Source organism: Babylonia areolata, chromosome 2 (genome assembly GCF_041734735.1).
Source record: "Babylonia areolata isolate BAREFJ2019XMU chromosome 2, ASM4173473v1, whole genome shotgun sequence".
Taxonomy (NCBI): Eukaryota; Metazoa; Mollusca; class Gastropoda; order Neogastropoda; family Buccinidae; genus Babylonia; species Babylonia areolata.
In genome coordinates, this window is record NC_134877.1 from 7,995,915 (window position 1) to 8,020,332 (window position 24,418).

The 24,418-nt window shown below is 43.2% G+C and overlaps 1 protein-coding gene across 1 annotated transcript in view; it reads right to left on the minus strand.

Moving 5' to 3' along the window:
* Positions 1–24,418, minus strand: part of LOC143297219 (serine/threonine-protein kinase 17B-like) — a 52,441-nt gene that overhangs the window by 12,297 nt on the left and 15,726 nt on the right. The window contains exons 4-7 of the mRNA XM_076609438.1: positions 17,178–17,316; positions 10,032–10,158; positions 8,306–8,354; positions 1,670–1,849 (exon numbers count right to left, since the gene is read on the minus strand). Of these exons, the coding sequence (XP_076465553.1) occupies positions 1,670–1,849; positions 8,306–8,354; positions 10,032–10,158; positions 17,178–17,316 (495 nt within the window). The remainder of the gene's footprint in view (positions 1–1,669; positions 1,850–8,305; positions 8,355–10,031; positions 10,159–17,177; positions 17,317–24,418) is intronic.

Below are 24,418 nucleotides of genomic sequence, written 5' to 3' on the forward strand. Positions count from 1 at the left end.
GTGTGTTTATGCAAGAAAGAGAGAGAGAGACGGAAAGAGGGAGAGAGGGACAAAGAGACAGAAAGAGAGGGGGGAAGGTGGTAGGAAAAAGTGCAAGTTTGTATATGTGCATATATGCACATTGCTTTAAAACAATTCTCTGTGTGTGTGTGTGTGTGTGTGTGTGTGTGTGTGTGTGTGTGTGTGTGTGTGTGTGTGTGTGTGTGTGTGTGTCTGTTGTGCTTGAAAGAGAGTGTGTGTGAGTGTGCATGCGCATGTGGGTATTATCAAGCTCTGTGTGATTATGAGTGCTCATAATATTATGTGTGCACATGTGCAAGTGTGAAGGAGAGAGAGAGAAAATAAGAAACAGAGTATGTGTATATGTGAATGCATTCATGTGTTTTTGTGGGGGGGGGTTTCAAAGTGTGTGTGTGTGTGCGCGTGCGCACGCACGCGCGCATTCTATTCAGCTCTGTGCCTGTGCGTGCGTGCGTAACTTGGTCTCAAATCTAAATACATTGACTCTTGCCATGACCTGTCTGTACTACAGAAGCCTCGGCTGTGTCAGAAAAGGCACTGACGTCAATAATTTGCTACAAAGTTTGTTTCAATCGCAACACTGAATGTTACTTGTGCATACAGTGGCAAACGTTGGCAGCTTGTGTAAATGAACAGAGGGTCAAGCAGATGTACCCACGGCCCTTGTGGCTTGACAGGGATGGAGATCGCGCGCACTGATGCATCTGTGCGTGCGCACAAGTTTGTGTGTGTGTGTGTGCACGCGCTCACATGTCTGTGCCGTGTGTGTGTGTGTGTGTGTGTGTGTGTGTGTGATCGACAGCATGTGTGTGCATGTGCGCGCATGCGTGCTTTTCACAGTGCGTAAGGAAACTTTCGGACTTCGATTTTGGTGCTCTGACAAGTCACTGGATTGCCTCTCAAGGGGCCAACAAACGACGCTTTCGAAAGACCATTCCATTTTCATTTTTGACAGATCATCAGTAAACGACATAGAATGGCCCATCGGCTTTTTCTTTCTTTTTTCTTCCAGAAAATGGATGCTCCGTTTTTAATGCAAATGTGAAAACAGATTTCCATGCCTAGACTGAAGAGTTGCACCCATACAATCTGACACCAATCACACTTGGGCTTGCCCGCGGTGTCAATTTTGTGAATGACGTCGCCTACCCGTAAAGTTATTTTTTTATTCTTCACTTCTGTTTTCACGATCTCATCTTGCCAGACCCAGTTCCACTCATTAATCACTCCTTTATCGATCTCTGCTGCAAAAATCCTCTAATCCTTTGTGAGTTTTCTCATTTTGTCAATGACTGAAGACGATCGACGAAATCAGGCATCTTCGCAGTTCGTGAAGCCCGCAAGCGAGTTTTGTAATTCCGACCGCATACGGATAAGCTGAATGATGACAGAGGAGCAACGGAACACTTATTCTCAATTGGTTTGCTTATCCAAACATGGGATATTTTAGCAATGGACAACGTTCGTGCAACCTTTGTGGGTCGGAAAAAAACCTCACCCACCCACCCCCCCACCCCTCCGATTTTCTCAACGGATTTACGCGAATCTCAAAAATGGCTTCTAGAGCCAATTTTCGGTCGGAAATCTGACTATAGTCGGAAAAATCTCATGCCTGTAAAATGAATTAATCCTACAACAAATAACTGACCTGGGGTCTTTCACAAGCAGTTTCCTGATGAAGTCTTCAGCATGTGGACTGATATGGGAGAAGAGATCATCAGGGAAGTCCAGTTTGACCTGTGAGATGTTGCAAAATGTTTCCTGCTGGCTGTCCCCAGCGAAAGGTGAACATGCGGTCAGCATCACATAGGCCAGCACCCCCAGACTCCTGTTGACAACACTCACAATTAGTCTATGCACACATTCATTACCATAAGTGAATGAAAAAAAGAGTAAAATCCTTAATAGAAATATCACTGTTTCTGGCCAAGCTTCTGATTCTCCATGTTCATCCTTCAAATACATTTGTTTCATGTTTGGTATGTCAAGTACTCTGAAATGTATCACACAATTGCTTAAGCCTTTCACTTCCGATTGTAGGTATATCCACAGTTTTGGGGTGACTGCATTATCAACAGTCCAGCTATTCATTTGAATATGCAAGAGCATGTCTGTGTTCCCCCAGGTCTATGTTAATCAATTCTTTGCTGGGATTCCATCCTTGGTGGCATTTTCACATCTTGATGCAGATGCAGCAACTCCGTCCTCCAACTTGGAACCGTCAGAAAAGATTTTTTGAAAGGTAGGGGATTTGTGGAAGAGTTCCAAAAAGTAAGTTCTGTAGGCCAGTGAACTGGTGGAATCTTTACGGTACGAGGCCAGACTGAATTGGACCTCAGGAATTTTAAAGGCCTACAGTGGGCTGTCGGGGAACTTAGAGAAATGTGAGATGCCACCAACATCCAGATTGACATTTTCCATGAGTGGCTGAATACGGAGTCCAAGTGGGGGGATGCAGTTTGGGTTGTCTTCAAATTTCTTGTTGAAGGGGTTGTTGAAGACACTATCATAAGCAGGATTTTTAGGTTCGGAAAACAGTTTCAAGTAGTAATTCAGGGTCAGCTTCAATCTGCGGTTGGAGAGAAGCGGTTTCCCTGCCTCTGCGCACAAGCTGTGCACAGGGGTGGTGCGGATCGCACCAAAGCCGAGACAGAGCCCTTGATGGTGTATCGGGTCCAGCAGTTTCAGGTAAGCCGGTCTGGCCGAGCTGTAGACTACACACCTGTAGTCCAGTTTGGACCAGACCAGGGCTCTCATCAGCGCCACAGTCCGTGTGTGCCACAACTCGGATGATGTTCAGAGCTTTTTGGCAGGATGTTTTCAGCTGTTTGATGTGGCTGAGGAAATTCAGCTTCTGATTGAAAACGACCCCCAAAAATTTAGCTTCGTTGACCGCCAGGATGGTGGATTTTCCCAGACGGATTTCAGGGTCCAGATAGAATTGACGAAAGTTGTGAAAATGGATACACGGAGGTGAAACCGTTCTCCTCTGCCCCATGCTGAATTTTATCTACGCAGAGCTGGAGCCGTCGCTGGATGCTGGCGTATGTGCTGCCAGTTTCATATAGGGCGAAATTGTCTACAAAGAGCTGTCCGATCCCTTCTGAAACGACTGGATGATGATGTTTATCTTGATGCGGAAGAGATCCAACGACAGAATGCTCCCTTGCGGAATCCCCAACTCCTCCTTGTGAATGTCAGACAGCGTGGTGCTGACCCTCACCTGGAATTGTCTGTCTTGCAAGAAATTGCGGATAAAATGGGGCAGGTGTCCTCGAAAGCCGAGCTTGTGCAGATCGGAGAGGATTCCTAATTTCCAGGTGGTATCGTAGGCTTTCTCAAAATAAAAAAAAAATATAGCCACCACATGCTGTTTGTTGATGAAAGCTTTTCTCACTGTGGTTTCCAGACGGACTAGATGGTAAATGGAAAATTGATGCTTGCGGAAACCACACTGTTCTTTTGCAGAAGGCCGTCGGTCTCTAGTTTCCACATCAGTCTACTGTTGACCATATTTTCCATCAGTTTACAGATGCAGCTGGTCAGTGCTATTGGGCGGTAGTTGGAGGGGTTCAAGGGGTCTTTTCCCAGTTTTGGCTTCGGGGTTATGAGCGCTTTCCATCTAGAGAGTGGGAAAAAGCCTGTGGTCCAGATGTGGTTGTAGACTTTGAGTAGAAATTCCAGATGGGTTTCCAGAAGAAAAAAAAGTTTATAATGAACCTCATACATTCCAGGAGATGAATCTGTGCAGGTTTGATAGGCAGATTTTAACTCATTCAGAGTGAGAGGAAAGTTATAGCTCTCTCTCATGTCAGAAGAAAAGTTGCAGGGCGTTGTTTCTTTTAGGTTTTAGGTTTTGAGAAAAAGGGCAGATTTGTTGGCAGATCCAGAATTCAGTTCTATTGTGGAGGCTAGCAAACTGGCAACTGCCTTCTCTGTGATCAGAGTGTCTGACAGCTTGAGATGTTGAAAAGTTGGGCAGACGTTTTTGCCTCAGATTTTTTTTTAAAACCCTCCACACTTTCTCCTTGAGTGTGTTAGAGGTCAAGGAAGAGCAAAAATCTCTGCAGGATTTTCGCTTGCTCTTTTTAAAAACATATCTGGCTTTTGCCCTCAGCTGCTGATGGGTTTGAATGCTGTCTGTCTCCAGTCTCTGAAAGATGCGCTGTTGCGCTCTCTTCCGAGACTTTCGGGCATTCCAACATTCTGCGTTGAACCAGGGCGTTCTTGGCATCTGAGGCTTGGAGGTAGACGATGGGACTGCTGCTTTGGCGCATTCTAAAATCATCCATGTCAGAGTGTCTGCAAGATCTTCACTTTGCAAGACTGTTTCTTCCTGCAGCTCCACTCTTATTTTTGTAGTAAAAATTCCCCAGTTAGCTTTGTCGTAGTTCAGGAGCTCAGGCAGAGAGTCACCTTCCACATCTGTGGAACGGAGGATGACAGTAAAGTGGTCTCTCCCGTGCAGATTGTCGTGCACTTTCCACTTGTAGTCCAGGACCAACGATGGATCGCAAACCAACAGATCTGGACATGAGAGCTTCCCTGAAAATAGATGTAGGTAAGTGGGCAATCTGTCGTTTAGACAACATAGGTCCATATCAGAGAAGACGTATTCCAAGAGAAGACCTCGGGCTGATGTCACCTCACTACCCTAGAGCAGGAAGTGGCCAGTGAAGTCGCCCAACAGCAAATACGGTCGTGTGAACTGGTTGACAAGGTTCGTAAGGTCCTGCCTCAGAACATGGACAGAAGGAGGAAGATAGAGTGGTTGTTTTATTTAGTGTGACTCTGGCTGCCACTGCCTGTAAAGGTGTGTTTGCCTCACTCCGGACGATGGAACGCTATAGCGTTCCTGACGTAAGGCATGGTTCTGGATGGTGGAACACTATAGCGGTTTTGACAATTAAAAAATTTTTTCCATGTTTTCCTCATAACAATTGCAGCTACACCGGGTATTACGAACATGTCAAGGGTTGAATACAAGTGGAAATTTTTGGAGCAAACTTGACCACGACAGTGGCTTTTTACTACTGCTGAAGTGACTGAAATGCTTCAAACTGAAGGTTTCGACATCGACAAGGATGAAGAAGACAATGAAGTATCTGCAGTAAAGGAAGCTACCAGCAAGAAGGTACTGACAGTGACTCAGCTTCTAAGGGCAGTGAAGAGAGGGAGGGGGGTGGATGTACAAATGACGTGAGGAGAAGGATCAATGGGTCAAGTACAGCAAGTTTCATTCAGTTATTTCATGTTTTGTATTTTTCGTAATTTTTTCTTAACCCTAACAAATGGATTGTTTGCAGGGTAAAGCAAGGGATAAAACTATTTGTCCTGAGTGAGTTAAAGAAACGGTACTATATAAAAGAGACTTATGTAAAAACAGAGTGACACCTCCCATCAATCCCTCTTGCTTAGGTTGAGCAGGTTTAAAAATTGAGTTAAAACCTGAAAGAGTTAAAATCTTGCCATCTGTTTGCTGAGTTTCTTGCAGCGCCAGCACCGAAGGTTTAAAAGAATCACAAAACAACTGAAGTTCCTGAAGATTAGCATTAAAACCATGTATATTCCATTGAATGATCGCCATAAAAAGGTTAAAAACGTAGCAGCATCCTAGCATCAAACATTAAGCTAAAAAAAAAATGTCCATCTTTAAAAATTAAAAAAATAAAATAAAATAAAAATAAAAATAATAAACTCAAGCGCACATGCACGCGCGCACACACACACACACACACACACACAGACAAGTTTGATTGATTTGTACGCTTACAATTCACCATTTAATGTAACTTTCATTGTTTGATTTTTGTATGCCTGCATTGTCAATGGGTTACAGAAAAAAGAAGAAGAAAAAAAAAGCAGCAGCATCCTAGTCCATTGCTACCTCCTGCTCCTCCACTTGCGATGGTCCAAGGTCAGACAAGACTGCAAATCTATTTCTTGTGCTAACATCAGCCTTGTCTGATTCTGGCCGAGCCAAAACATCAGCCACCTCAGCCCCCCCCGTCCCCGCCGAGATCACAAACTTCTCCTCCTTCAGTTTTGGAGTGGGGGGGGGGAGGTTTAATAATAATAATAATAATAATAATATTTTATTTTTATATAGCGCTATAATACAAGCATAAGCAAGCTCTAGAGCGCTTTACAATCCAGTACCTAAAGTGAAACAAGAAAGCATATAAAAAGTAGTAGAAACATAAATCAAAATCATTAATATTATTAAAAAAAATTTTAAAAAAACACAATGCATAAAACTCACAAAGTAGCATACTATCAATACTACAACTGTTACACTCCAACACTCACACTAACACCCACACACAGACACACACATGATTAAATGGCTGGGCACTCCCACCAGCCCAAGGAGCCAGCTGACGAGAGGCGGGACAAGGGGGGTGGGGATGGAGTGGGGCGGGAGGCGGACACCATGCCTCTGTCCGAGGCTTTCCCCACATGCCAAGCAGCCCCTGAGGACCGCTGTGCAGGATGGGAAGGGGTAGATACAGCACCTCCACCCAAGGCTGACAATTTGACTGATGCAGGTGCATCTGTCTGCGTCCCTGTGGATGCCGTCTGGACCACAATGTTCACCATCTTGGGTCTTACGACAGCCGCGTATGATGGTCCTGCCTTCGGCAAAGTAGCCTCTACAATCTCTTGAGCTTCAAAAAAGGGTATTTTCTTCTCCGTCTTCACCTTCTGGATCTCCTTCTCTTTCTTCCAGGTGGAGCAGTCTTTAGATGAAGACAGGTGGCTGCCTCCATAGTTGACGCAAAGGGCTGGACTCCCGCATTCGCCTGGTGAACCGCCTTTGAACAGGTGCCACACGCCTCTTCCTCCTTGCAGCGGTCTCACACATGGCCGAACTTCCGGCACTTGAAGCACCAGAGAAGGACATGGACACGTTCACCTGCAGGTGACCAACTCTTATGTCCTACGGAATGTTTGGACAGCAGAAGGTGAGGAAAAAAGTGTTGGTCGGGACTCTGTCCGACCCCTTTCATACCATCACCCTGTGAACATCAGGACCCCTTGCAACAACAGCTCCTTTTTAATCTCAGCCTCCGATACTTCTCAGATCAGGGCATCTAATTAGCCCCCCCCCGCCCCCCCCCCGACCCCCCCTTAGAGCAGTTCAGCCCTTTGTGAGGGGAGAACTTCACCACACGATCCACAAATGTGACGGCTTATTGCAGAAGCTGAGACTGCCCCCTGGATGTGCATTCTACTAAAAAGGATCCGTTCCTCAGCTGCTTGATAGTTTTCAAAGTACCAGCTAGACCTTGAAAGCCCTTCTGGATGGCGAAGAAGCTGAGAGCCGACAAGGGCTTGTCAGCATCAGCATCCTCCACCACGAGCTGTGATGGCCAAAATCCAGGTCTCTCGGACCTCCAAATCGGAATCGGAGTCACTCTCCATTCCTGTCTCCTCCTCTTCACCACTTTTGGGGGGATTATGTGAGTGGAAGCCATTGTTTTAATTTTAGCATTCATCCCTCCCTTACCCACTCACAATGGTTTCCAACTTTGGGGCCAGGGTCAAGGGAACACCAACTTGACCTCTTCCAAGTTTCAGGAGGGACATACAACAAACAGCCAAGCACTAACTCTATTCCCCCCGATCATGCTCAGCTCCCTGGAACAGAGAACTGGACACTACGGGGGTTAACTTAGTCTCTCAAATGCCAGTCTTGACCCAGCCCCATGTAGGGGTAGCCGACTGACACACATGGGCCAACATGTGCCGCCTATCTTAGGAGATGTCCGAGCCAAAAGGACGTGTTGAGAGCAGCATGCTCTCTCAATCCCCAGGATATCATTCCCCTCCATCACAGGTCACGCAGCATGGCAAATACGAAGGGCCTAAAGAAGGCCGCAGAGAAAAAAAAAAAGAATGTGGAGCAGAAGGCCTGATGGAGAGCTGAAGAAAGAAAAGAAGCGGTAAAAAGAAGAAGAGAGAATATCGAAAGGGACAGTGGGTCACTTTTAGTTTGGGCTTCACTCATGACCTGTTCGGCAAAAGGCAAACTAAACTCTCAGATCCAGTGTAACCATGAATAACATTACAAATGATGTCGGTAACCTAGAAGAAATATTGTTTCTTTCCAACAGCAGGTCATTGTATGGTGTTGTCATACTTTCCTTCCTTACATTTCTTCATGGTCTGTTTCGATAGGAAAAGGATGAGGGAGAGAGAAAATGATACTCCAAGACTCAATGACACACACTGAAAGTTTATAAAGAGATATAAGTATATGTATATATAAGTAACAACTCACCACATGTCTGCCTGGATGCTCAGAGGTTCATAGTCCAGGACTTCAGGGGCTGAAACCAATCATTATCACCAATGGTGATTCACTTGATGACAGACCAGATGCCTTAAAACCAATCATTATCCCCACTGGTGACTCACTTGATGACAGACTAGATGCCTTAAAACCAATCATTATCACCACTGGTGACTCACTTGATGACAGACCAGATGCCTTAAAACCAATCATTATCCCCACTGGTGACTCACTTGATGACAGACTAGATGCCTTAAAACCAATCATTATCACCACTGGTGACTCATTTGATGACATACTAGATGCCTTAAAACCAATCATTATCACCACTGGTGACTCACTTGATGACAGACCAGATGCCTTAAAACCAATCATTATCACCACTGGTGACTCACTTGATGACAGACTAGATGCCTTAAAACCAATCATTATCACCACTGGTGACTCACTTGATGACAGACTAGATGTTTTAAGTGTTAAATTTAGTCAAATGACGTCAGACGCGCCACAGCGGTGTGGATTAGTCTGCTTGCTTTGGAACTGAACGTGCATGGTTCAATTCTGCTCGCATGCCTTTTTTTTTGTAAATTAAAATTTTTTTTCCATGCTTATTTCATATATCATATTTAACACAGAGCACTTTTCAACGATTTTTTTAATCTCTTTTTTCTCCTCATGATTCCTTTACTGGATAAAATGTGAAGCACAAGTGAGTCTTGAAGGCTTTGCCTCTTGTTTTTAGTATTGTAATTGGTTTTTACTATTTTGAGTATGTTGTTGATGTGCTGTTTGGTGTGGGAGGAAGGGGGAAGTCTGAATTCAAGTATTGTGATTTTAATACAGCATTGTGATGTATGTGACTGGCTTTAACTTAAGTATTGGGTTTGGTTTATAAGTATTGTGGTACCATTTGAAGTATTGTGATGTTAGTATATTGTAATATATGAAATGTGCACTATCTAGGTATTGTAATGTATGGATGTATGACAAGTTTACTTTAATATTGTAAATGGAGAACTCTGTGTGTGTCTGAACTTACTTCAGTGTTTGGTTGAATGTCTGTGCAGGGTTATCAATGCATGTTTTACTTGGTTTTCACACGATATAGCACAAATGAGCATGTTTAAAATGGAAAGGCACTATGTAAACTGAATTATTATCATTATTATTACTACTATAATTATTATCATTATCACTTATCTATGAACAGCATTTGAATGCAGCTATTTTCATCTTCAAATCCAGTGAGCTCCCATTTCTTGATTATAATATGATTATCTGCGACTGGACTGTAAGTGTTAACTCTGAAGAAAAAGAGGTGAAAAGCATCAATTAACAGATGAAGCATTTTGTTATGAAATAAGGCACGCACCCACAGTTCCAAACTGGAAAAGTGAGGGTTTCACTGTCACAATTGTGTGGGATGAGAGGCAATAACCCTAGATGTGACAGGATGATGCTAACTTTAGAAATGAAAACTGACTGAACTGGTAGTTTTGTTGAACAGACTGAATAGCAAAGGAAAAAACATGTTCAGACAATATGATGCTTGAAAAATTCACCAGCTTCCAAAAGGGTGACCAAAGGAAAAGGTGCTACACAAAAGATCCTCAACATAAAAGCCCACACATATTACTTTTCAAAGGATAATGCAGTAATTCTGCCCATAAACTTCAACTCATCCTCACTCCCCTCTCTCATTCTCTCTACATACCAACATAGTCTGGCGTGCCAATGATATCCCTAATATCTTCGCCTGTGTTGGTGAGACAGGCAAAGCCCAGGTCACAAATCTTAATGCTTCCCTGGGGAAACGGTTCCGTCAGCAGGATGTTCTGAGGCTGCAACAGTAATGGCATCACATTTTATATCTTATTTTATATTTTATACCTGCATGATTAGGTGACAAATTACAAAACATGATGCAGCTGGCAGCAAAGGATTGTGTGAGTGAGAGTGAGAGTGTGAGTGTGAATGTAAGTGTGAATTTAAGTGTGTGTGCGCACGCACAATTGTGCACATGCAGATTGTGATGGTGTGCATGTATTGTGTATACTATGTGTGTGTGGGTGAGGGGGGGTGGGGTGAGTGTAAGTATGAGTGTGAGTGTGTATGCCCATGCAATCTTGTGTATATATGCAAGTGTCAATGAACAAGCATGTACATACATACATCATGCATGTGTACATCAGGAAACTATGCCTTTTATTAAAAGTAATAACTCATCTCCGTCACAGTTTGTTCTAGTCATTCGCACCAGCTGTCAACCCCACTCTGTCTTTGCAGTCTTCTTTATATTTTTAGTTGAATTTCGCTAACGTGTGTGAATTTGTTATCATTTTTTGTTTTTTCCTCTCTCTCTCTCTCTCTCTCACGTGAAAAGAGTCAGACCGCCTAAGATAAAAACCCCTTGGCTGACAAAAGAAAAACAAAATGAAATATATCAAAGCAATTATTAATTTAATCCTTTCACTTCCAGAACTATTTGTGATTTTTTGCAAAATAATCAACCAACCTCTGAAAAAAAAAATCACTAAAAATATGCTAAAAAATATGTAAAAGTATATGATATCTTGAAGGAAAATGAAAAACTTCAATGCTGACAGGATTAGATAAATCACAATCAGGGGAAGATAACCCAGATTTTTGAAAAACAACAACATAGAAAAATTAGTATATCTGGGTGGGAAAAAAAGAAGAAAATTCAAGTTTGTTCATTTTACATGTGGAAATAATGCTAAAATAGTAGATGAAAACCCTAAAATGAAGGTTTCAGGCTGAAATATTGTGGGGGGTTTTCTATACCCACTTCTGACACAACCCCACCCTCTTCCTGTTGATGTACCTTGAGCATGTAATCATCATCAGGATAACCAGAATCACTTCAGTTGATCAACATTAGTTTTCTATCACATTTTCATAGTTGCTATTGTCAACTTGAGTGCAGAAAATCAAACTAAATTCTAACCACTTCTTCCGTACTGTATATTTTGGCAGACATGTTGACATGCTCAACACCTTTCTGTTTTATAAAACACAAACAAATGCATCAAAATCAAGCCAAAATTTGTCAAGAAATTGCTTTGAACACTCAAGGCAGTGGCCATTTGCAAGGGAGGTAAGCATTTGCAAATAAGTAGCTGGACACTTGATTGTGCTGTTACCCCTAAACTACAGCTATATCTGCAGTCAAAAGTGAAAGGCTTAACCAGTTATGTGCCAATAAGACATTAGCTGACATCCTACAAAAAGTGTTGCCAAAGTGCCTATATGACGTCCACTGACGTCCTGCATATGTTCTGATTTTTCCTTCATTGGAGATTGGTTCAATGCACATAAACAGGCTCTGAACAGTTACTTAGTTTGATGTGTCTGGATTATAAAAATACTGTTTTGATTAGCATACATCAGGTAGAAGACCCTTTTCTACTCAATACTGATTTGCTACTGGACCATGTGGAACGCGCGTGGAAAGGAGGTTGCATCATATGCAAATAATGGTGATGAAAACTTTGTCCAGTAAAAAGTGTTCCCAGTCAGCAGATTTACAAAATTCTGAATGCTGTGCTTATGATTATGGATAGTGATAGTGATAGAGAAGGATCTCTCTTGTCTGATGACTGGTTTGAACACAGGAACATGAATGACAATGACAGATGAAACTGACAGCCCATTTGATGGCAATTCAGTCCATCTATCAAATCAGACACCGTTTTTGAGCAAGTGGCTATGACTGACAGAATACCTGCAGCAAGCATTGGAAGAGTGGGAGGAGAGGGAGATGAGTGATGTGAGACAATATGTCGAGTGCCAGCCCCAGAGTGTGTGGAAGTGGGCGTGGCAGTTGGAGGCCAATGAACTCAAATTTCAATGCATACTGAAATAAATAGAAAACCCCAATGCTCCACGATTTTTATGAAACGCAAAGTTTTGTTTGCTTTTTGTCACTGAATCATATGGTTGACTTATTTGAAGATGACACAAGCTGGATGCACAGCAGACACTTTTATCAGCCCACATGCAACTAGGAGGGAGTGGATGTCATCAAACAACTTCACCCTCTAAATGGGTACAGCTCTTAGCTGTCTGAAAGCTTGCCTGCTCAGTTGCTGAGAACATGATTGACTTTTTATGTTGACTGTATCAACGTTTGTCATTGGTGAGACAGTTAACTTAGTTGTCTACACGAGGTGCGATTTGTTTTTATAAATTTGCAGCCAGTTTTAATTTCATCTACAGGTATAATCTGACACAGGGTATGCTATTTCCAGCTGTATTTTGTTTGTTTTCATTATGGATGCCATTAAGTCGAGGTGGAAATATACTTTTTTGTTGCACAAAAATTATCATTTTGACTTTAAATGCTTGAATAATTATCAACAATCAAACTGATTGGGGATAGAAGTGCAGATTCAGAATTTACAATTACTTTCCTTCCAAAAACATTTACTTTCTTTCTGTATCTCCCATAGTTTTTGTACTTTTTTTTTTTTTTTTTTTTTAATTCCTTATTTCCGAATCCTCAAATCTCCCTGGCAAGGGGAGAACACTTTTTATATAAAAAATTATCTGGCACTCAACTGGTTAAAGCATGGCTTCTGGGATGATTTTTAAAAACAAAGAAACAAAGTGACATCTCTCATACAAGCTGAGAAAATGGAATATCTTCTTGATCTAATCAATAAAAAGAAAGACGGCAAATCTGTATGGAAAGCTATTCACAGAGTGACAAATAAAAATAATCATTCTCTTTCAAATGCAACCATAGATATTTCTGCTAATACACTGAACTTTCACTTTTCTACTGTGCCAAATCAAATTATCCAGAACGACATATCAACAGATAATAACATAGAAGAGTTACAAAAGTACTGCCTGGGATAAATCATCCACTCAGAACTAGACATTAGTGTTGTAAATGTTCAGAGCATTTTTCACAGTTCTCAGACAACTGAAACAAACAGTGACCCTTGGAACCAATGAAACTGATGGAATAATTCAGCACTAGTAATTACTGAAACCTTCACTTATATTTACAACCTCTATCTTGATAAAAACTGTTTCCCTCTTAACCCTCATGCTGGTTGTCACGACATAAGTCACGCTACTTTACATCTAGTCAGCTGGTTGTCACAAATAGGTCATGTCAGTTGATTAAATCAAGAAATGCAACAGGTATTTAAAAAAAAAAAAAAAAAAAAAAAAAAAAAAAAACCCACCCCGCATTACACACACAGATCAAAACTAGAAAGATGAAACAAATGTTCACACACACACACACACACACACACACACACGAATGACAAACAATTGAAACACACAGGCTACATCATCACATGATAAAGCAATATTCATCAAACATTTCAAGTAAAAACGTATGTACATCATTACATTTAAGAAATTAAACCTGAAAATGTAAAAAATGTACGTATTGTTAAAAAAAAAAAAAAAAAAAAAAAAAAAAAAAAAAAAAAAAACACACCTCCACCACGTCCACATACACTAGCACAAACACACACACACACACACACACATACACACACACACACACACACACACACACACAACTCATCAACAACAACAAAAGGACAACAGATGGACAACTGAGTACATAGGTCGCGCTGCAGGGTCAGTCTGTTTGGGAGGTTCTTGGCGAAAACCAGCAGTTAGCTCTGAATTCACTCAAACAGTAATTAGTTGGGCCCTGTAACCTGTATTTCTAAATTTCCAAGCACATTTATGTAAGTGTCGAAAATACAGAACACTGGGCGAAGCTGTCACACACAGTCCAAAATGGCAGCTCCGAGAAATGAAACTTGACCGCAATGTTTTCTAAACCATTTTTGAGGATTTCTTTGCCCTGAGGACGTAGGTGAAGAAGAAGTTGATGTTGATTTACAAAATGTGATGCTTGTTTGGAACACTGGGCCATAGGCACCCGACAAAAACGAATTTGACTGGGATCAACTGTGATGCAGAGAATTATCAATCACTTGCTTTCATGAAAATTTTCTTTCACTCAGATTTCAAACAACAATAACAACAGTTAAACAAAGGAAATACACCAAATTCATCATTTACTTAACAAAATTTCAAGAAGATATTGTTGTATTTGAGTTTCCTGGGAAACTGATGTACTTGACCGCTCTCGCTGGAGGATACTGCTCTAGTAGCACAAAGACGTTTGAAAACAAGAGAACGCTGGCCATTAAGGAGAAGCGTGAGCGAAGGAAACAGGGCTCAACTTCTGGAGATGTTTTCCCTTGCAACACCTGTGGGAAGTGCTGCGCATCCAGAATCGGCCTCTTCTCCCATATGAGAACACACACCAACAGAAAAGCCTGCCTGCCTACTCATCCGTCGGTCTGACGGGAGACTCCATCATCAATTGCACTTTTCTGGCACTTTGGTGGAATCCCCGAGATTTTGCTTGGCACACGGGACTGACAAAATTGTTCAAATGTACAGAAGGCAAGGGGTTAAACATAAACACTATACATAAACATTCACATTCACCTACACACAGACCGCCCCACCAACAAACACTTTCACACAACAAAAACTCACTGTAAACAATATTTTGGCTTGAAGCTTTCATCTGGAGGGTTTCATGGTTAATGAAAACCCGAAAATGAATGTTTCCAGCTAAAATATTGGGTTTTTTCCTATACCCAATTCCCCCTGCCCCCTTCTTGTCAATAACATTGTAGCATGTGATCACCATCAGGATAACCAGAATCATTTCAGTTGATCAACAACAACATTACTTTCGTTTTCTATCATGCTTCCGTAGTTGCTACTGTCAACATTTTGTGCAAACATGAAACAAAATTCTAGCAACCTCTTCTGTACCGTACGTCTTGGCAGCCATGTTGACACGATCAACAACTCTTAGCTCTACAAAACGCAAAAATAAGCATCGAAATCTTTTTCTTTTTTTTTCTTCTTTTTTTTTTGCTGCCCCATCATCTGCACCGTTTCAGTGGCATTACTCCCACGCCGCTCATTTAGATTCCCCCATACACGGCCACACCCGGGTTCGTCCTTCGCTGTTCCAGCATTGGCAGTCCACAGGGAACCATCGATGTTAGGTCGCGAGGAGGCCACACACCAGAAGAGACCCTGCATTGCTGCTGAGTCACTTCGGTGGTGTTCAGTGGTGCCTGTTCTGATTTAACGTACTTAGGACACCACCTACTAAGCCCCCTACTAACGACAATAATGGCTTAGTCGCGGAACCAGACTGAGTGAGCGTCCCTCCCAGGGTGGAGACCGCCACAACGTCCCTCAAACAACAGCCCCCCATGAATCTGTCGACACTGACGACATTGACAGGACTCAACCCAAGCACGGAAGTGGAGGGGCATCGAAACTGAGGTCCCCATGAGAGCAGGGCATGAAAGGCCACAGACTTTGAGACTATTTTGTTTATATTGATGATGATGGAGGAGGAGGAGGATGACAATGATGATGACGATGTTGCTGTGGAGGTCCATTTTGGTAGCATCGAAATCTAGTAAAAGTATGCATACTCAAGTGACCAGCTGGACTATTCATACTGCAGTCACCCTCTCTAAAGTGCGGATATATCTGCACTGGAAGTGAAAGGCTTAACCATACTCTTTTAGTGTTGTGATCTTGATGTTGATTTCCAACTAAGGGTTTTATATGATATGGATTTCAGATTTTAGGCAAACTCAAGCAGCCATTCAAATGGATTTCCGATTCAAGGCAAACATAAACAGCCATTCAAACAGAAAGAATTTGCACCTTAAAAATACGTAATCACCATGTAAATTTAGTTTTTTAAAATAGCTCATATATTACAGAGTACTAACCCTTCAAATGCCAGGGATATATAAGATTTAAGTGACATCTATCTGCCCGTTTTTTTCACACAAAAAACAGATATATATATCTTTTTAATACCGTGCGCTTTGTTATTGGAGAGAGACCCATTACAACAAACATTTTATGCGTGAGAATTTTGTAAAAGTCAATCATACTGAGTGACCTAGACATCGACTGACTGAGATGCACTGATATTGAGAGTGATACTGGAGTGTAAATTGATCACCGGACCTCCAAAATCGTAAATCTATCGCCAGACCTATGAAATCGTGAATCGATCGCCAGACCATCGGAATCGTTGATACTGTCAGTGAGTCAGCCGTTGATTTCACTGATACTTACAGGCATTCTGCATGATCTTCCTGATTTTGCTAGTTCAATAGATTATATTTTTCTTTTCATTTTGGAGAAATTACATCTGAGGTAGGTTTGTTGTTTGTTTCCTTTGTTCTTCTCCCCACCATCATAGGAAAACACAAAATGAAAAGAACGTAAAAATCATCATGTTCATTGTTGCAATTTAAGTTGAGTAAGAAAAAGAATAAAAAGAAGATGTGTTAGAAGACACTGCAGACCAAACTTATTCCCCCCAAAATTGTACTGTAATTAAAAGATTTTTTTTTTCAAAGTTGACCATCAAATTTGACACTTTAATTTTTTTGTGTGTAAGTACAAAGCAACATGAGCCTGGAAAAAAAAATTCTTTTGCATCTTTATTATGTGTAGAATGCAGGAAAAATAGATATGTGCAAGGTAATGATATTTTAAATCATTTTTTTAATAATTAACCACTATCAAAAATAGCAAGAGATATTCCCCTTGGCATGGGATTTCATGGGTGATTAGTGCTGGGCGACCTGGGGGTAAGGGGGTTTTAACCTGGCCAGACTACTACCCAGTGTGAGAAGGAATCCTTAGGGACTATTTCAGCATGGAGCAAGACAAGCCAATGCACACACCCCATTAGTTAGAGCCCCAAATGATCTGACAAAAGGGACTGATGACTGACCTTAAGGTCCAAGTGGACAATGTTGTTCTCATGCAGAAAGCAAAGTCCTTCCAGAATCTGTACCATCAGATGGATTACATCCTTCTCTTCAAAGGACTCCTCTATGACACATTCATGGAACAGCTCACCTCCCGAACAGCTGAAACACACACACACACACATGAAACGTGAAAAAAATTACAGACCACAAGATAATCTTTTTCAACGCATGGCAGCATAAAAACAAACATTTCTCAAAAAAATAAACAGGTACAAAACCAATATGAATATCATAATAACATATAATCTCCAATACAATCTGTTCCTGTAATTCACACTGGTTTTCATTAGTTTCAGCTCCATCTCAGTCTTTTTCAGCCAATTCAAAATAAGAAATAGAAGTGAAAAGGTACTATGAAAGGAAAAGTTTTGGTTAAAAAGAAAACTGAAGCTGAACAAAAGAGGACAAGACAACTTTTAACAACAGGAAAGCGTGCCAGCCTGCCTTCTGGGGGGCTGAAAACAACCTAGTAATGATCATGTGGATGGAACCTGAAATAAAAGAAGCATGGAGGAGAAAGGTCCAAGTACAGAATATGTAGCAGAGTTGAAAATCATGTATTTATTATGCTGCAGAATTAAAAATTAAGTGTGTAGCCGAGATGAAATTATTATGATCAATACTGAATAGTAAAGAGTTTAAGAATTATTAGTTGCTTTTCATCAGTTTTAATTAGTACAGCAAAGGGGAGTGTATCTTAGACTGTTTTAAGAAATAGTTTTGAAGTAGTTTTGTCCCTTTCTGTCATGATCTTTTTGTTATGTATCTTGTGAACTTTGACACTGTAAGTTCTGTCTCACTGCTTTTTTGGTGACCACATCTCCATTCTGAAGTGGCCAGTTCAGCTGTTGCACTTCACTGGACCAGTTCACTTCTTTGTTAGCATAGCCTTTGTCACATTGAGAAGGTATGTACTTTTGTAATTATCTTGGGTTAGAAAGTTTATTGCTTTTGAATTGTGTTATTCAGTCTATTCTATTTGACATATTGTATTTTTGAATGATTTATTCATTTTTCACTAAAATTACTCATTCCAATAGTCAGCAAAGAAATGCCCCATGTGAACCACAGCAAAAACTGTGGGAACAGACAGGCGGGCATTCGAGTTTGACATGGAATGTTTATTTAACCAAACTGGAAGTATGATATACAAACTCCCCAATTGGTGTCATATAATATACTGTTCATCTGTACCATGTCAAACTGATGCAGAATTCAAAGCAAAATGAGGAGGGCAATACCTATTGGTTTGCCTTTGGAAACAGTAACAGCAGAGTTAGCTGCAACAAAGGAAACCCCAAGGAACCATCTGCTTTGAGCATACAGAATTCCCTCAGGTGGCAGTTGATGAAAGGAATCTCTTAACAGCAGAAGGCTACCTCCAAAACATGTAAGAGGCACCAGGTGCTGAAAGGTGGATGAAGTGGTAATAGTGCATGCCTCAAGTGCTCACAGAATCAGGGAGGAAGGAAAAGCATAAATGATCAGCTGATCTCAGAGGACTTGGCCCAATGACATGCACATCTGGGAGATTGGTTCCTCAAAATGTCACTGTCAGAATGGCTTCTCCCCCCCACTTCTGGCTCAGGGGGTGTCCATAGCTCCCCGTTCTCTCTGAAGTGGGCACTTGAAAACGGACCTAGGGGGTGATGGGTGCCAGTGATTTATCATGCCCAAGAGGGAAGATGGAGTGTGTGCTAATGGCCCGGGAGGGACAGCACAAGCACCGGAGAAGATCTGCCAACCAGTCCAAGCAAACTTGTGTCAGCAAGACTGTCCTTGGCTCCAGACAGGATTTGGAGAGGACAGTGTCATTCATCAGATGAGCTGGACTGACACTGTGAAAAGTTTAACAAAAAGAAGAAGCAACTATCATGAATTCAGTGTCAAATGTAATCCTTAATGAGTCAGACTCACAGGAAGGACAAAGGGAGAAAGCACGTTTTTCCTTATTGTGACAAACCCCAGCTGGGCTTACAGATCCAGAATTCTGAACATGTGAATGAGACACAGGGCCTGCAACTGTGCCAAGTTCAGCCAGTTGTGTAGGTATATACAGAGAGGAATGGACTCTGATCTGACCATGGATACTCATTCCCGCTTCATCTTGAGCAGAGGGAGAGGGCAATGGAAAGACCAAGACAGAGAGCTGAGAACTGGAACACCCTGTCCCTCCACATGAACCTCAGGTATTGGTGGGATGACGGATGAATGAGAATCTGGAAACACCCATCCTTCAGGTTGATAGCGGTAGCACCATCGCCCTGCTAAATGGTCTCTCGAATGTATGCTTTGTGTCCATATGAATTTCACCCTGGGCATAGGACAGGAACTGTTGAAGGGGACAAATCCAGGGTTGGTCAGCACCCTCCAAGGACCTTTGGAATCACAAACAGGCAGCCATAAAACCTGGGCCTCCAGTTCAAGAGTTCTGACATTGCACCTTTGGTAAACAGTTGTGATATCCCCATCACCAAGATGCTATCCTACTCCTTGGGTACAAGACAGCATGCACCCGATTCTAGCACCAACATAATCCAGTTGTCAGGTTCCACGTTGCGCCACTGCTGTGCGTGCTGGGAGCGGCTGAATGACTACAGGTTCTAAATTGGGGCTGAGTCATGGGGGGGTACTGTTTTTAGGCCCTGGCTCCCTCCAGTTGACATGGACCAAAGAGGGAGTGCTGCTGGGTGGGAGGTGACTGCAAGGTAGCCTTCTCCTCCACCCAGATGTTGGAGAGGTGAATGGCTGCGCCCCTTCTGGCGAGCACAGAGTGAAGTGCAGGCTGGTACAGTGGTAGTTGCATCAGTCACTTTATTGCCAAACATATTCAGCCTTTGATCACTGAAGAATCCATGAGGTTCAGAATTGCTCTTCCCACAACTGACTGGTCCTGCAGAGAAAGGTGTCAAAGTGTATGCCAAGGAGACATGTAAAAGGGATCAATGGGCCAATTTGTCCCCCTCAGCCAGTGTTTTGTAAGATAGGGTGGCCGAGGTAGAAAAGGGTGAGCATTGTGGGATATGCACCCTGTCCACCGAAGAGGGTTGGTCAGTCCTGAGAGGGAGGCGCTATTGACCATGTTGGGGGAACCAAAGGGAAAGGGTGTGCTGGTGGCCATGGAGGTTGCCCAGACCAATGAATGGTTATCAAGGCCGCCCCATCAGAGCATGCCATCCAGTAAGAGGTTTCGGGCAGAGTCCGGGAGGAAGATGATGAGGGGTTAAGCCCCAGGCCTCCTCACAGTACAGTGTGTACCATAGGCACAACGGAGTGAGGGTGAAAATGGTGAATCTACCCAGGAGTGCTAGTCACCCCATGAGGCCATCCCCAAGGGTCCCTAGCACCTAGACCTCCAGCAAAGGAAAAAGGTGGCCAAGTAGGAGTGAGGTCCAGTCCGACTGGGGTCTTGGGCCTGTGGGCGAACCAACATGCTGACAGACCAGAGCCACCTGATGCACATGGGTGCTGTCACTTGAAATTCCTAGCTTTCATGTGTTGATAGGGACCTGGGTGCTAGAACCTATAATATGTTATCATGACCAACAAATACTCAGTCCCTCCACCCTCAGCAGCTTAAGTGCCTAAGGGACACAGAGAGTAAGCAATGCTGGGCTGAGACCAGGGGTGGGAGAGGGCCTCTGAATGATCAGCTCCAGTTGGAAATGGGGTTTGATTGGTTAGCAGTCGGTGGATTCACAGCACGACGTCATATTTTGCCACAAAATTTTGGCCAAGAGGAGCAAACCAATAGTAAAATAGTATGCATCAGTTTAACATGGTACAGTATATGACACCAAAGAAACAATTTACACATCCTTGGCATTTAACAGAATACAACATAGAAAGCCTAATTAATCATCTAGTCCAGAAAAAGACTGAAGGCATTTAAGGCTTTCAAGGGGAAAAAAATGGGGGGGGACGGGGTGGGGGGGGTGGGGGTGAATGGACCTGCAATACAAAAATAAGAGATGACAAAAAAGTAATAGTGACCTCAAACAAAGCAAGTCAGGACAGATTTTAGCTCCAAGATTGTTCTTGTCCATATTATGAGGTTATTCTGTTTAATAACAGATCAATTACATAACAGCCTATGTACAGTTCTTACCCCCAAAAATGTCTGCATAGTTTACATAATGATCTCTGACCCAGCAAAGCTCTTCTTTTAAAAAAAAAAAAGCAACCTTGACAAAAAGGTGTATGATGTTGCAGATTTTCAGGAAATTTTCATACGAATAGAAACAAGCAAGAATGCTGTCAAAACACTCAAGTTTTAAAATGGCATAATTACGAACCAATGAATGGCAACATGCAAATCTTTAAACTCTACTTCTATCATAAAAAACAACAACAAAAAGCCACTATCTTATAATGCAAGACAGAGTGAAACATCTGTAACTATTTCTTTGCAACATGCAAGTCTTTAAACTCTACTTCTGTCATGAAAAAAAAGCCACTATCTTATAATGCAAGACAGAGTGAAACATCTGTAACTATTTCTTTTTTTCACACAAAAACAACTACTTATTAATCATGAAGTAAGACAGAACGAAACATCTGTAACTATTTTCTTTTTTCATGTGAGTGTGTGTGTGTGTGTGTGTGTGTGTGTGCGTCTGTGTGTGTGTGTGTGTGTGTGGGTGTGGGTGTGGGTGTTTCTCTGTGTGTGTGTGTGTGTGTGTGTGCGTGTGCATGTGTGTGAGGTGTGTATGTGTGTGTGTATGCATGTATGTATGTGTGCTAGGTCAGGTCAGGTCATTAGATCTGCTACTGGTAACCTGTAATCCAGTACAACCTGTTCAGGGTTGGGTTGCCGGCGACTAAACCGGCACTCCCACCACTCCCTTCCGGGACTGGTGAGGCGGGTGGCTAGACACCCTTATGGAGATCCATAAAAGGGCGTTGGCTCAGGAGAGCCACCAACGGCCACCTAGCTCCACCGTGCTGTGTGCATGCCACACGCAGTTGGCCCCCAGGGTGTGTCTACCCATGCATGCGAAGTCTGGATCCGGCAGAATCTGCGGAAGAAACCTATCGGTTCAACGGAAAGGAAGGCGGTTACAGCAACGCACTGTGGAGTGCAGAGAGCAAGATGAGACACTGAAAGGATATCTTGGTCATCCACTGCATCCGTGCTCATCCTCCAGTCGTCTCGACTTAGTCTTGCCACTGGAAATTGGTGGACCCGGACGAGAGAGTGAGGTCGACGTTGCGCAACTCCTCTTCACTTTAAACAAACTCATCGCGCAAGTCATCAGTCATCCAAAATGACCTTTCATCCTTCATCATTTCATCACCCCCAAGTCCTGTGGTGACAGGCGAGCGACGAAACGACAGGTGTGGGTACACTGGCAGTCGCAGCCGCAGACCTGCACGCAGGCGGCTCAGGCCATAGGGTCGTTCTTCGTCGACAGGAGCAGCGATGGAGCTTGGCAGCTGTCCGAGCGTCTGAGCAGCCCTCTTTAGGAATGCACTGCTCACCTCCCTGGCATGAGGAAGGGGCTAGAAAAGGTGCCCTAAAAATTGCCTGCTCCATATCACCCTGGCCAGCATACCGCGGCTGGCGGGGACCCTACATCAGCGGTCGAAACAAGAAAGAAAAGAAAAAAACAAGGATCGTTCCTCTCACCATTGGTGCTTGGAACATAAGGACTCTCCTGGACAGAGATAACACGGACAGACCCCAAAGGAGAACGGCACTAGTTGCATCCGAACTCGCCAGATACAACATTGACATCGCAGCCTTGAGTGAGACTCGGCTTGCAGGCGAAGGCGAGCTCTGTGAACAGGGATCTGGTTACACCTTCTTCTGGAGTGGACGAGGAAGTGAAGAGCGACGTGAGGCTGGCGTTGGTTTTGCAGTAAAAACAGCACTTGTCAGCAAGCTAGCTGGCATCCCAAAGGGAGTCAACGATAGGCTTATGACCATGAAACTCCCACTGGCATCTGGCCAGAAGCACCTCACCATTGTCAGTGCCTACGCCCCAACCATGACCAACCCGGATGAAGTGAAGGCGAAGTTCTACGAGGACCTTCACTCTGTCATTGCTGCTATCCCTAAAGCAGATAAGCTCATCATTCTTGGGGACTTCAATGCTAGAGTTGGCTCTGACTACATCTCCTGGGATGGAGTGATTGGAAAGCACGGTGTGGGCCACTGCAACCCAAATGGATTGCTTTTGCTTCAGACCTGTGCAGAGCACAAACTGCTGATAACCAACACAGTTTTCTGCCTCCCTACCCGTAACAGGACGTCATGGATGCACCCTCGCTCAAAGCATTGGCATCTCATCGATTATGTCATCGTCAGGAAAAGGGATAGGCAAGATGTATGTGTAACAAAGACCATGTGCGGCGCCGAGTGTTGGACAGACCATCGCCTTGTAGTCTCGAAGCTGAATATTCAAATCCAGCCCAAGAGACGCCCCCAAGGCCAGAAGGCTCCAAAACGGCTTAATATCGCTAAGCTGAAAAACATCACCATCAAACAGTCCTTTGTGGAGCTGCTGGAAGATCGTCTGGAATCCGCCTCTCTGGACAACCAGAATGTGGAGTCTGACTGGAGGACCCTGCGTGAGCTGATCTATAGTACAGCTTCAGAGACCCTGGGACCCATGACCAGAAAGCACAAAGACTGGTTTGATGAAAACTGTGATGAAATCAAGCAGCTTCTGGATGAGAAACGCCGTCTGCATCAAGCCTACCTGAGCAACCCAAAGTCCACATCAAAAAAGGATGCGTACGATGCCATCCGCAGGACTGTTCAGCAAAAGTTACGCCAGATGCAGGATAAGTGGCTGAGTGACAAAGCTGATGAGATCCAGGGATATGCTGACAGGCACGATATGAAGAGGTTCTATGATGCCTTAAAAGAAGTCTACGGCCCCACATCCTCAGGATCATCCCCCCTCCTCAGTGCAGATGGAAATACCTTGATCACCGAGAAGGAGAAAATTCTCGAACGCTGGGCTGAGCACTTCAACAGTGTCTTAAATTGCCCCTTCCTTCATAAATGATGAAGCCATAGAAGCCATAGACCGTCTCCCACAAGTCCCCATCAACGAAGCACTGGACGATCCGCCAACACCTCTTGAGACCCAGAAAGCAATGCGTCTGCTATCCAGTGGCAAAGCATCTGGCTCAGACTCCATACCAGCAGAGGTCTACAAGGATGGAGGCACTGTGCTGACTGAGAAGCTCC